At 39.4% G+C, this 12,013-nt stretch overlaps 1 protein-coding gene across 13 annotated transcripts in view; it reads left to right on the top strand.

Moving 5' to 3' along the window:
• The window catches only part of EXOC6 (exocyst complex component 6), a gene marked incomplete at its 3' end in the record, with an annotated part of 98,324 nt that overhangs the window by 67,498 nt on the left and 18,813 nt on the right, over positions 1 to 12,013 (top strand). For all 13 annotated transcript variants that reach the window (XM_081863211.1, XM_081863214.1, XM_081863208.1 and 10 more), the window contains one exon: positions 173 to 246. In XM_081863211.1, the coding sequence (XP_081719337.1) occupies positions 173 to 246 (74 nt within the window). The remainder of the gene's footprint in view (positions 1 to 172; positions 247 to 12,013) is intronic.

Below are 12,013 nucleotides of genomic sequence, written 5' to 3'. Positions count from 1 at the left end.
GAATTCTGCACTGTAGGACAGAGGTGAAATGTTGGGAGAATATGCCAATGAAGGTGTGTTTCCAGATCATTGATCTTAAAAATGTCAACATCCCAGTGCTTGGTATCCATATTATAGTGAAAAGAAATTCTGGATTCTTGATTGAAAAGATTTATTGTTATTGTTATTACAGTGTTCGCCAGCTCTGAGCCTGTACCTGGGTTCCACGGAGAAACCTTACAGTTAGCATTCATCGACCTCAGACAAGTAAGACTTTATTTGTATGCCTGTTAATGGTCACATTTTACTGAACACCAAGCCTTTGAGTCATAGTCCAAGCAACCCTATGTGTTAGCAGATGACAGGAAGTCCACTCACACAATGACTTGTTGACCCTCCATCCCCGGCTGCATTGCATGCTGCTCTGTAGGTTCGCTAGAGGGTGGCTTGGGAGAAGCAAGATGCCGCTGCAGGAAGCCAGGCTGGGGAAACCCTGGTGCTCCTGAGCCACATCATCAGATGCTTATGCCATAAATGTGTTTGTTGGTCCGGCAAGACTCTTGATTTGTTGCAACAGACATAGCACGACTACCCCTCTGACATTTTGGGAAATTTGGGGAAATGACTATCCCACTACTTCACGTGTAACAAGCAAAAGGGTATAGCTATTCAGTTGTCAGAATGTGAGGTTGAATTATTATGTATTTGCAGAGTTGTAAATTTGAATGAAAAGGCTGTTTTAATATATGCTGATCTCATAATGAGTACAACCTTGACCCATATTTCTGTGTGGTGCTATGTGAAATAGTTAAGTGGTAAGTAAGTTCAAATGATGGCTTTCGTATGGGTTTGTTTGTTTTTTAAACATGTTTAAGGCTAGAGTTATCATGCATCATCATTAAAAGCAACATTTTATTCTGTAGAATATAATCTCTTGTCGATCTTTTCCTTTAGGCTGAAATCATATTTGAGACTGCATGATTCTAGTAGGGCCTTATGAGGAGAGGGAAATGAAAATTATATATATATATTCTCCTTAATTTAGCTTTTGTGGGGTGCACCTTTTGCATTTCCTCACATCATAGGATTTCTAATTTTTATTGTTATTAGTAATCTCTTTTACATAACTAGTCTATTGTTTGCTTTAAAATCATTACCCAATTCATTTTCACAACTACCCAGTGAAGGTAGACCATTATGATAAATCCTAGTTTTACGTAAGAAAAAGCTGAACTCAGTTGTGTCTCTCCTAAGTATGACATAATATTTTCATTAGGTTTCCTATATCTGCCATTCAGAGTTCCAGGTGCACCATTATGTGTTAAAAGTGGAATGCCTTCCAGGTATTTAAGCAACAAGTATTTTAATACAATTCATTGCAATCATTTTTGCTTTGCTTCTGAATCCAGAACGTAAATGAAGATCAGTCCCTTTTTGTTTTCTTCCTCATCTACTAGCGGCTCATTGCAGTGATGTCAAACCTTACAAAGAGCAACGTTTAGCTTTTAGTAAGGATTTAACACTCTTCCTCTCCCTTCTATTTATGATCCATTTCTTTCTTAATAGGCCAAATGACAGTTCTTTTCAAGCATACTTAGAAAGGCAACAGAGCCTTTTTCAGAAAGAGGTCATGCTTCTGTTTTTTAGTTTGAATTCGATACTGTTTCATGAATTGCAGGATATGAAAGATAAGGAAGTGGGTCCAGTGGTCAGGTTTTACCTGCCCACCCGGACTGTGCCCTGAGGTCAAACTCCTGATATTTGCTGTTTGGTACAGAGGAGCTGATGACAGGTAGGGGCTGATACAAGGGGGAAAGCTTGAACCATATCAAAGCTAAAAGGCAAGAGAATTGGGACTCAGTGAGAGACTGTAGCTAAAAGATGGATCAGCAGGGTTGCCCTCTTTTTAAAAAGTAGCTGACCTGTGAGGGAAAAGACTTTATCGTCCTGCCAATCACATGCTTACTAATGGAAGCCAGTTATCTCAACAACAGCTTACTCTTTTCTGTGTGATTTCATGGCAACGGGCAAGATTAGTAGGAGCGTGGGGTAGCCTTTGCTGATTATTTCTGACACAAATTAATAAACGTAGCACGCACTGCACTTAACTGTAAATTTTGGTGCTTTGAAGACACGTTCAAGGCTGTTTCAGGCTTGATGTAGATAGCACTTCTGCCTAGGAAATAGCATGAAACAGCTGATGTATGTGCTGTAACATACATGACTACCTATATCAGCCTTTTGCTAACTGGGTGCCCTCCAAGTGTTTTAGACTACAACTCCCATCAGCACCAGCTAGCACAGCTGACTGACACTGTTGTTTTGCATGCCATTTTGCATGCTATTTTCATTTAGAAATTTTGTCAGAGTGGACAAGGGCCTCATAGTGGCTGAAAACTGGGGCAAGCATCCAAAAATAAAAATGGCTGCCTCTAAAGAACCACATGAAACATGCTCCTTTGCCCCCAGCAACCTGCTGTAATAATAATTTAACTGTTGCACCGAATATATTCCTCCATAGCTGATCTAGAACGACTAAAGTGAGAAGTAAAAATTAATTGGTAATTCCTTATGGAATGACTATTGCAAAGTTGTTCTAGTTCCAGACATATTCTTGCAGAAATCCACAGATAAAGCCTTCTTGAGCTATTGATTGCAAACTTTTGTGTGTATATATGTATGTGTGTGTGTGTGTGTGTGTGTGTGTGTGTGTGTATATATATATATATGCATCCTAAATAAATACTTTGCCCAGAGTTGTTTGTATGGGTGGGATTGGATGATGGAAAAATCAGTTATTCTTTTCTACAACCAAATGGTCCTTATTCCTAAGTAAATGTATTTTAGTATCAGGGAGGCAGAAGCAAACACCATTTTGTTCCTGTAGCTATGGTAGCAAGTTTTAAGTGAATTTTTATAATATGAAACTGCACATACTCAGTGTTGTGAATTTGCCAACTCTGTTTTTTAAAAGTGTGCTGCTGTTGTTGTTTTTTCTGCTGAAACAGATTAGGAATGTCAAAACAGTTGGATAGCATGGAATGTTGGTTGTGTGGTGGGAGGGAAAGAAAATTGTATGCTTCACAACTGGTAACATTCTGGTACTCTAAAGGGGGAATCTCTATAAAACCATTAAGTCCAGGGTCTAAAATGATCTAGTGCTGCACAACTGAACCCAGTGCTGAGTGACTTGTGATTTATAACTTGATGTACAGAGATGCACAATTCTTTGTTTTTCAAAGCCTGGTTCCTTAAATATCCAAAAGTGACCAAAAGGCTATATAGCACAATCAATTGATTTGGTAGGCAGGCCTTCGATTTTAATAGACTGAAATTCATAGGAATTGCTTGCCAGGATTGGAAACTGTGATTATGCAAATAGGTGTTAGAAGGAGAAGGCTGGTATAATTGTTGTTGGTGCCACACATACACTAAATCCTAGATGTTCAGAGCTAGAAGGCCACAAATGGACCTACCTGTGACTGTCAAACTCCTGCTCAACTCAAATGTAAAATAGTTGACCTAACATTAAAAAAAGCATATATTGTCCCATAGATTGGCCTTCCTACCTGAAGACTGGGAAGTGCCCAAGGTAACAACACGTTTAAAAAAAAGAGGTGCAGGAAATTACTGGCAACCAAAATGATTAGGAGACTGAGGCAACTCTTCAGAGATTACAATGGTCAGGACTTTTTAACGTAGAAAAAGGGGAGTAAAAGGTGAGGGGACATGATAGAGGTTTATGAAGTTATCTGTGGTGTGGAAAAACTGGACAGAAACAAGTTTGCCTCCCTCACAATACTAGAAGCCATTGGGATCATCAACTGAAGCTGAAAGAGTGAGGATAAACAAAAGGGAAGTGCTACTTAACATAGTTAAACTGTGGAATTTGCTGTCCCACAAGATGTGATGGGGATGGTCCAACTTAGTTGACTTTAAAAGAGGTTTAGACTAGTTAATGAAGGATAAGGCTATCAATGAAGCAAATGGCCATCACGACACCTCCAATATCACAGGCAGAATGCCTCTCAACAGCGGGAGAAAGCTATTGCCCTCATGCAGTGTTCTTGAGCTTGGCCACTGTGGTAAACCAGATTATGCAGGCTCAGAAAATCTCTTCTTATTTTCTTATGTTCTTACCCATCTGCTGTCCTTCTAGAGATTCTAGCAGGATTTCCTTAAGTAGCCAGGTATTTGGCATCAAGGACCAATTATTATCCCCTTGGCCATACTGGGTTCTAGAAGCTGTTCAAAACAGCTGCGGTTAAGACCTGTTATCCATTCACTCAGTATGATGTACACTCCTCTTCGGGGTAGCTAATGTGAGAAAAAGGTACAGTGGCTTTGTGAAATCCAGTCCCAACTGTTTATCAGAGGGCCGAAAGGTTATGAACAAGTGTACATTTTTGTAGGTGCATTCCGTCGTGTAATTCTAATGTTGAATAGAAATATTAACACATGCTGAAACATGCTAAATAGCTCACTGCCTAAGCATTCACATGCTTGCCAGATACTGTGGTCTTTGTACTGATAGTTTGGATTTGGATTTGATATCCCGCTTTATCACTACCCGAAGGAGTCTCAAAGCGGCTAACATTCTCCTTTCCCTTCCTCCCCCACAACAAACACTCTGTGAGGTGAGTGGGGCTGAGAGACTTCAAAGAAGTGTGACTGGCCCAAGGTCACCCAGCAGCTGCATGTGGAGGAGCGGAGACGCGAACCCGGTTCACCAGATTACGAGTCTACCGCTCTTAACCACTACACCACACAGGCTCTCTCATAGTCAATGGATAGCTCAGTTGGTTAGAGCATGGTGCTGATAACACCAAGGTTGCAGGTTCAATTTCCATATGGATATAGCTGCATTGCAGGGGGTTGAACTAGATGATCTTCAGGCTCCCTTCCAACTCTGCAGTTCTATGATTCTATGTATTGGTTAATGGCTTTGGCTACTGGTTGCTCTGAGGGGGTTTCTGCCTTGGCTTCTAAACTTCATGCCCCCCCCCATTTGCCCATCTTATACTTATACTGATATGCTTGTTTTCCAATTTAAGAAGTAATTTGCTGTCGGATACTGTGCTATATACTTTGCTTAAAGGTGCAGAAGATAAGATCAACTCTGTTTCCTTTGTCCAATATAAAGTTTGGTCTCTATTTTTGCATTCTTGCTGACTTGCATCTCATTGCTCTTCTAATAAGCTTGGGGAGCAGCCTAAATCATAGATACTTCCTGTAATTGGAAGCATTCTAAGCTTACAATTAATGGAACTTGTTCTGTGTAGCTAGACCCACTTTCAGATAAACCCAGAATAATGTACAAACTAGAAATACTCAACTGAAAAGAGCTGAAAGTTCAAATGACGTAGAAATTATTCCCAGTAAGCTTAATTTAACTAAGCCAATAATACACCTTAAACTTCTTTTGAGCTCAAATTACTTTAATGAAGGTGTTAATTACTGAGGGATTAACACTACTTCCAAGTGATAATGGATGGAGTCCATCAATAGTGGGTTAGAATAATATGGTTTTAGGGAACACAAGAATCTACCAAAGGATTACTTGCCAGGAATGGATGCTATTTCAAAGTAGAGGCAGGTCATAAGTGATGTGTGTTTTCCCCCTTAAATCGCAGCAGGCTTGAATGAGGGAAAGAAATTATCTCTCCATTGTGAGGGCAAAATCTTTCTCTTTTTGGCACAGTTCAACAAAAGCAAAAATAACTGAATTTATCAATCCCTATAGCTTTAGCTGACAGGATGCCAAAGGCAACTCATTCATGAAGTCAATATTGGAAAGATATGGGGAAATTAAAATAATCAACTACCTGTATATGGAAGTGTCATTTACATATTTTGAGAATGTACTGCATCGGGAAGACAGCAGATACAGAGTTCTAGAGTGAAAAGTAGCAATTCAATCTTACAATTTAACCATTTAAAATTTATAGCCATTAAGTTTGCATGCTATTTTTCAAGCATTTGTTCACCTGAATGTATTAATGGAACACAGCCTGTCACGACTGCGCACCTGAGTGTTCCTTTTTGTTTCTAAAGGTGGAAGCAAAGAGATTCCACGGACCTCTTGCATAGTATCTGCAGGGATCCACCCTATCAATATTTACTGATGGCTCTTCTCCAGACAAAGTTCCTATAGTGACAGTGGTTACCAAGTAACTGAACTGCAATTGTGAGCTGCACAGGAGAAATCCAACCCAACCCAATCATGATAAGATGGAAGTCATGTTGGCTGGCAAGCCCTTCTACCTCAGGGAGATTGCAGTTCCCCTCATACCGGGTCACCTTTCCCTGTCACTCAGGTTCATTGCCTTGGAAACTGTTGGATCTTAGCACTTCACCCGCCTTCTGGAGAGGCTTTCTGTATCTGCCATAGATTGTAGGGAAGACTACAGTGTGTCAAAACATCTGGTTTCAGTGCTTTGGTATATCAGTCAGCACAAGATGCCTCAGAGGAATTGCCAGGACTTACTAAATACCAGATGTGCTGAATCCCTGTTCTTTCTCAAACCACTCGTACTGGGCTTAATGGCCACTGAATTCAATCTAGTGCCAGCTGGCTACTCATGCTATCAAGTTTTAGTGTTCCTAATTCAAGGTTTGCTATTAGTGGTGCTGGAAAATAACAGTCTCTACTGTCCGCTTATGCTGCTTCACTTACTAAAGTTACTGGAGTCTCAAGTGACTTCTGTGTGGTTGGGAGTGCTTACGACCAGTTTAGGCTGGTTCACCAGCTATGGCTGTTCATGGACTAGGATAGCCTAGCCCCAGTTGTCCACATTTTGGTGACCTCCCGTCTGGAGCGCTGTAATGTGCTCTGTGTGGGGCAGCTCTTGAAGGCAGCCCAGAGACAGCAGCTAGTTGCAGAACCTAGCTGGTGGGTTGTTAAGTGGAGCAGCCTGATAGGACTTTGTGTCACCAGTCCTGAAAGCACAGCAAGCGGCTACTGGGTCCGAAACGTTAGTATAGCAACGTTCTGGGGATGGTGCTTAAAGCCAAAATGGTGTGTAGTCAAAACACAATGGGTGCAATGGCAAGTGGGATTGCAACTTACCTAAATGCCTGTAAGTTGCAGGCTTACTGTACTGTACTGTACTGTACTGTACTGTAAGCTAAAGGGCTCTGGGCCCAAGTTCTTTATAAAGCAGTCTCAACCATCTTGGGCCTTACAATGAGCAAGGGAGGCACTGTTGGTGGTGTCATCCCTGAGTGCCGCCCAGTTGGCATTGGCCTATATCTGTCCTTCTCATTATTAATGTTTAGGAGCAACTTATAAACATTCCTGTTTACCCAGGCTTTTGATGGCTGAATGGTAATCTTGAAGTTGTTGACTGTGAGGGTATGTGGTTTGTTGGTTTGTTTGTTTACATGTTTTTGTTTCATTTTTTATTGTTATCAGAAGAGCTTTGACTAAGTAATAAAGCCATCTACTTTGCTGTAGATGTTCAATCCCTGGCATCTTCAGGTGGGGCTGGGAGAGTTCATTGGCTGAAACCCTGGAGACCCAACTCCAGTGACTGCCTTTAAAAACAAAAAACACCACATTGATGTTTGCCTCATTATGCCAATAAAGGATGAATGAGTGAATGAATAACTGTTTGCTGTCTTGGGCTCCTTTGGAAGAAAGAGCAGGATAGAAATTTAATAAATAAAGAAAACTAACTACTGTTTGCTACCTTTTTGTTTTGTTTTGTTACTATACTGAAAACAGACTGAATAAATGTGGAAAAATAATAATAACAAAGCATGAAAAAACAAACAAAAATGACACTGAGCAAACTACAGAGTAAGAGCTGAGGAAAAACCACCCATCCCCACAGATCTGTTGTACTAATTCTTTTGACAATTTTGAGGGTGAACCTACATGTTGGTGTGATCATTTGTCATTGGTTTCTCAACACACATGCTGAAAAGAAGTTATTGGTTGCCCCAAAATAATGTGTTTCGGTATCATCTGAAGAGCACTATTCTTTTGAGGGAGACGTTATGGTTGAAGGATGATATTGAATGAAAATTCTGTCATGAGAAATCATTTTGTAAATGATGCATGTGCTTAATATTCAGTAGTTTTGGAGGTATTACCATTAGTCACTGAGGTTTTTAATGCTGCTTGCAAGCCTGCAATCAAATAGGTTTGGTCAAAGTGTTAATAATTTGATACATTGTAGGAACTGCTTCAATAAAACATTGTAGTTTCAAAAGTTACTTTTTATTATTACTTTATTTCTTTTTATTTATATACTGTGTATATGCCCAAATGTCTTCTAAGTGGTTTACAACTATATAATAAAATTGTAATGCTGTTGTCACGTTGCAATTCACATGGCCACCAATAGGCCACAGCAACTCCAGTGTGAGGACCAAGCATCAGGCATCCATGTTGTGAAAGAACCCATTTCTTTCATTAAGTTTTTTACAGGCAAAGCTTATGTTGAGTTGTTGGCTCTGTGTGTGTGTGTGTGTGTGTATGTGAAACTGTTACAGTGTAAAGCCTATAATGTCTACCTGGAAGTAAGCCCTGTTGAATTCATCAGGATTTAGTCCCTGTCAAGTGTCCATACTATTGCAGGCACAATATTCCAAATGAGCATTTGAAGCTTAAACCTGATGTTTTTGGGGCTGGAATCCTATATCTACTTTTACCTGGGAGTAAATATTGTGGAACTCAATAGGACGTCCTTCTAAGTCGACATGTATAGGATTGCACTGTCTGTGGTTTTCCCAGCAATTTGTTTAAACCCCAGTTTGTTACATTCCCCATTTATTTGTCAAACAAAACAGCAAAGGGATATAAATCGTGTTAATTAACACAAAATTAAATAAAGATGTGACTTTGCAGCAACATTTCCCCTCCCCAACAGTTGTGGATTATTGCAACTCTTCTGATGAGTGGAGAGTGAAATATGTTTGGAATTTGTCCATGCACTGTTTTAAACATTGTGTTGTAAGTTCTGCAAAATGGTGACCTAAAACACTACTAATCCAACCAACTTTTACCTCTAAAATTGTTTTGTTGCTTTGTGCAAAAGGACTCTGTGTACAGGCTAACGGGCTACACAGAAACAACTTGTCCAGACCCCTTGCCCTTTGAAAACTGTCTGCCAGACGGCTCCTTTTCAAGCTGTAAACTCAAAAAGACAGTTCTTTTGCCACCGGTCCAGCTTATTCTTTAATGATGAGAAAGGAGGCACTACAATTAAACAATGTTTCTTTGTGTTTGTATTCAGGGTTGCTATAGCATAAGTGGTGCCTGCCTTACTCGATTTTATCAACCTTGCGACTTTCTATGACCTTTCTTTAGAAAAAAATAATAATGCTTGACTTCTAAAACAGGATTAGCAAAAGTTGTAGCATCAAAATATTTTCTGGGTATTCTAGCAGAGCAACCGCCTTGTTTGCACAATTCCTACCTAACATCCTGCATTCTCCCCCCCCCCCCCTGCATACGGTCCTTAGTTCATTTGAAGTCCTAAGGAATTAGCAGTAAATAATATAACAAGACCAGGCATCTCTCAGAATTTACCTCAAGGTCTAGATTTAAAGAAAGCACTCTGCCCTTTGGGGGAATTTAGGTTGTTAAGGATTAGTATGAACCCAAATAACTTTTGACTTTTTCAGAGCAGAACAATTCCCTGTGGTTCAGCTGTCATAACCCCTGAGTTTATGTATTTATATACACTTACAAATGTGTGAGAGATTATATCCCCATTATAGTGACAGCTAATATCTTCACTTAAGGATGTCAATTTGAAACAGATGTACATATCTTAAAAGGAAAGTAAGGGCAATCTATTATTAATGTTCAGACTTTATCCTTGCCCTTTGCAGTATCTAAATAGATTTTACTATTGAATTTTTTTTTTAAAAAATGCATTCCTGTTAATGTGATTGTCCTGTTCTCATATTTATAGCTAATGTACCTCACAGTGTTTAGTAGATCAGTTTAAGACTCTATTGACATTTAAGATGAAACTACAAAGTCTGATGAAATATATCTTTGAAAATACATCCCTCCTGATACATTTGACGTATCTCACCCAAATTAACATTGTGTAAGTTGTGCTTTATGCATAGGAACAATTTGTCCTTGTTATAAATTATATATTGTCAGGGAGAATATCTGGATTTTAGTAAGACTGATGTATCTGAACTTACATAAAGAAACAATGAAGAAACTGGACAGAACACACATACCCCCTTTCTCCCTGTTTCTAAAACATTATCTTCATCATTCGATAGACCTGTTCCTTTGGAGAGGGAGGGACTCGTTCCTTTTACTCATTTACATTTCTTGCCTGCCCTTCCTTCTAAGGCAGGAATGGGGAAACTTTAGCCCTCCACATGTTGCTGAACATCCACCAGCCGGAGTAAGTACAGCCATTGGCCAGGGATGATAGGAGTTTGAGTTTGGCAACATCTGGAGGACCAGAAGCTCTCCACACCTGTCATAAGGCATTCAGGTTAACAGATGTGTTTTTGCATAAGCAAAACCAGTGGGGAATATGCCCTGGGGAAGTATCCCAAGGGCCAGATAGAGAGGTTTGGAGAGCCAAATACCCTGGACCTGAGGTTCCCTACCCCTAGACTAACATCTGTCTGCTACAGCAGCCATTTCCTCTGAGATCTGCAGTGACCCAGAGCTTCCAGTGCAGAACAGCAGCTGGAACATCTGAAATCTTATGAATGTCTTTGCCCCTCTCTAGTAACCCATCTCTGTTTTTGTTGATGCCTCAAGAACCTTGGTTAGTAAATGGTGTATAAATATTCGGAAACATTTAGCAATCTAAACCTACAGGGCTCAACAGGTAGTTGAAAGACTCTTTTACTTGAGTGCTACTGGTTTCTACAGTTTTGAATGGGTTTGTGTTGTGCCGTGTTTGAGACAGCAGTAATCCTATATTCAATTCTCTGTCAAATTCTGTATGTAATGGCTCTGAAATGTTTTCTGATTAAAGCAAGGATGCTAGCCATATTCGTTGTTGGCCAAAAAAATATAAAATTGTCTTGCATATAAAGACATCAAGTCTCATAGCGAACATAGTTCACAATTGCATATGTTACTTTAGCAGGGGTTACTTTAGGAGGAAACGTTGGCCAGCCTTTTAGGTTTTTAATTAAGAAGGTCACAATCAATTATAGCTGAATTTCAAAGAATTTAGCAATTAGCTGTAATCTGCAGTTCCCAGCGGGAGGCTTTCATACTATTAAAAAGAGATTGTTTCCATCTCTGATCAAAGCCAAAATAAAACTAACAAGATTATAAAATATTCTGTGTGTCTTATGCAGCACACTATACCGCTGTGTTAGTGATCGGGGTTTTCTTTTATTTTTTAATGCTATCTTTTGGTTTGATTTATTTTTTAACATTTTATGTGTAGGGGCCAGTACTTCATGAATGGTTGACAACTTATCTGTTCCGTTAAGCAAGTGGAGCAATTTGGCCTTTTCCTTTTTCCTTTTTTTAAAAGAGTATGTGAATAGCTTTGAATATTTTAAAGTAAATAATAAAAATGCAGTCTACGGTAACCTAAAGTTTTTGACATAAGTATTCATGTCATCGAAGTTAAAGTAAGCTGAATTGATGGGTTCTTTCAACAATCTAGGGTATGTGCCGAGTTTTGTACTTTTTTTAAAAAAAAGTTCTAATTTGCACTTTCCAATGAATTTAAACTTTCTAGATTTGTACCTACTTAAAAGAATGTTTGTGACCTTTTGACCCTTTTGTTATCCCTAATTCAGAAAGGCCTTTATTCTGTAAAAGCTTAGGTATTAAAAAAGAAAGAAAGAAAGAAGAGCGAAAAAGAGGGGGGGAGACGTTAATGGCATAACAGTCCTTTCTGGTCATCCTGTGTAAGATGTTTATGCAAAATGTCAATAGAAGCAATTGGCCTAACAGTGTGACAACTTACTTTGCTTGGAAATGGGCTAATCTCCTGTTTGGGTTATCCAGAGGTCAGGTAGGGATTTCTTTCCTCGCTCCCCATAGTGCAGGGCTATACACTTTTACAAGCTTTGTTGG

The sequence above is a fragment of the Podarcis erhardii genome (genome assembly GCF_964252035.2).
Source record: "Podarcis erhardii genome assembly, chromosome: 5".
Lineage (NCBI taxonomy): Eukaryota > Metazoa > Chordata > Lepidosauria > Squamata > Lacertidae > Podarcis > Podarcis erhardii.
Note: the sequence above shows the minus strand (reverse complement) of the source record. Positions and strands in the feature narration are given on the sequence as shown.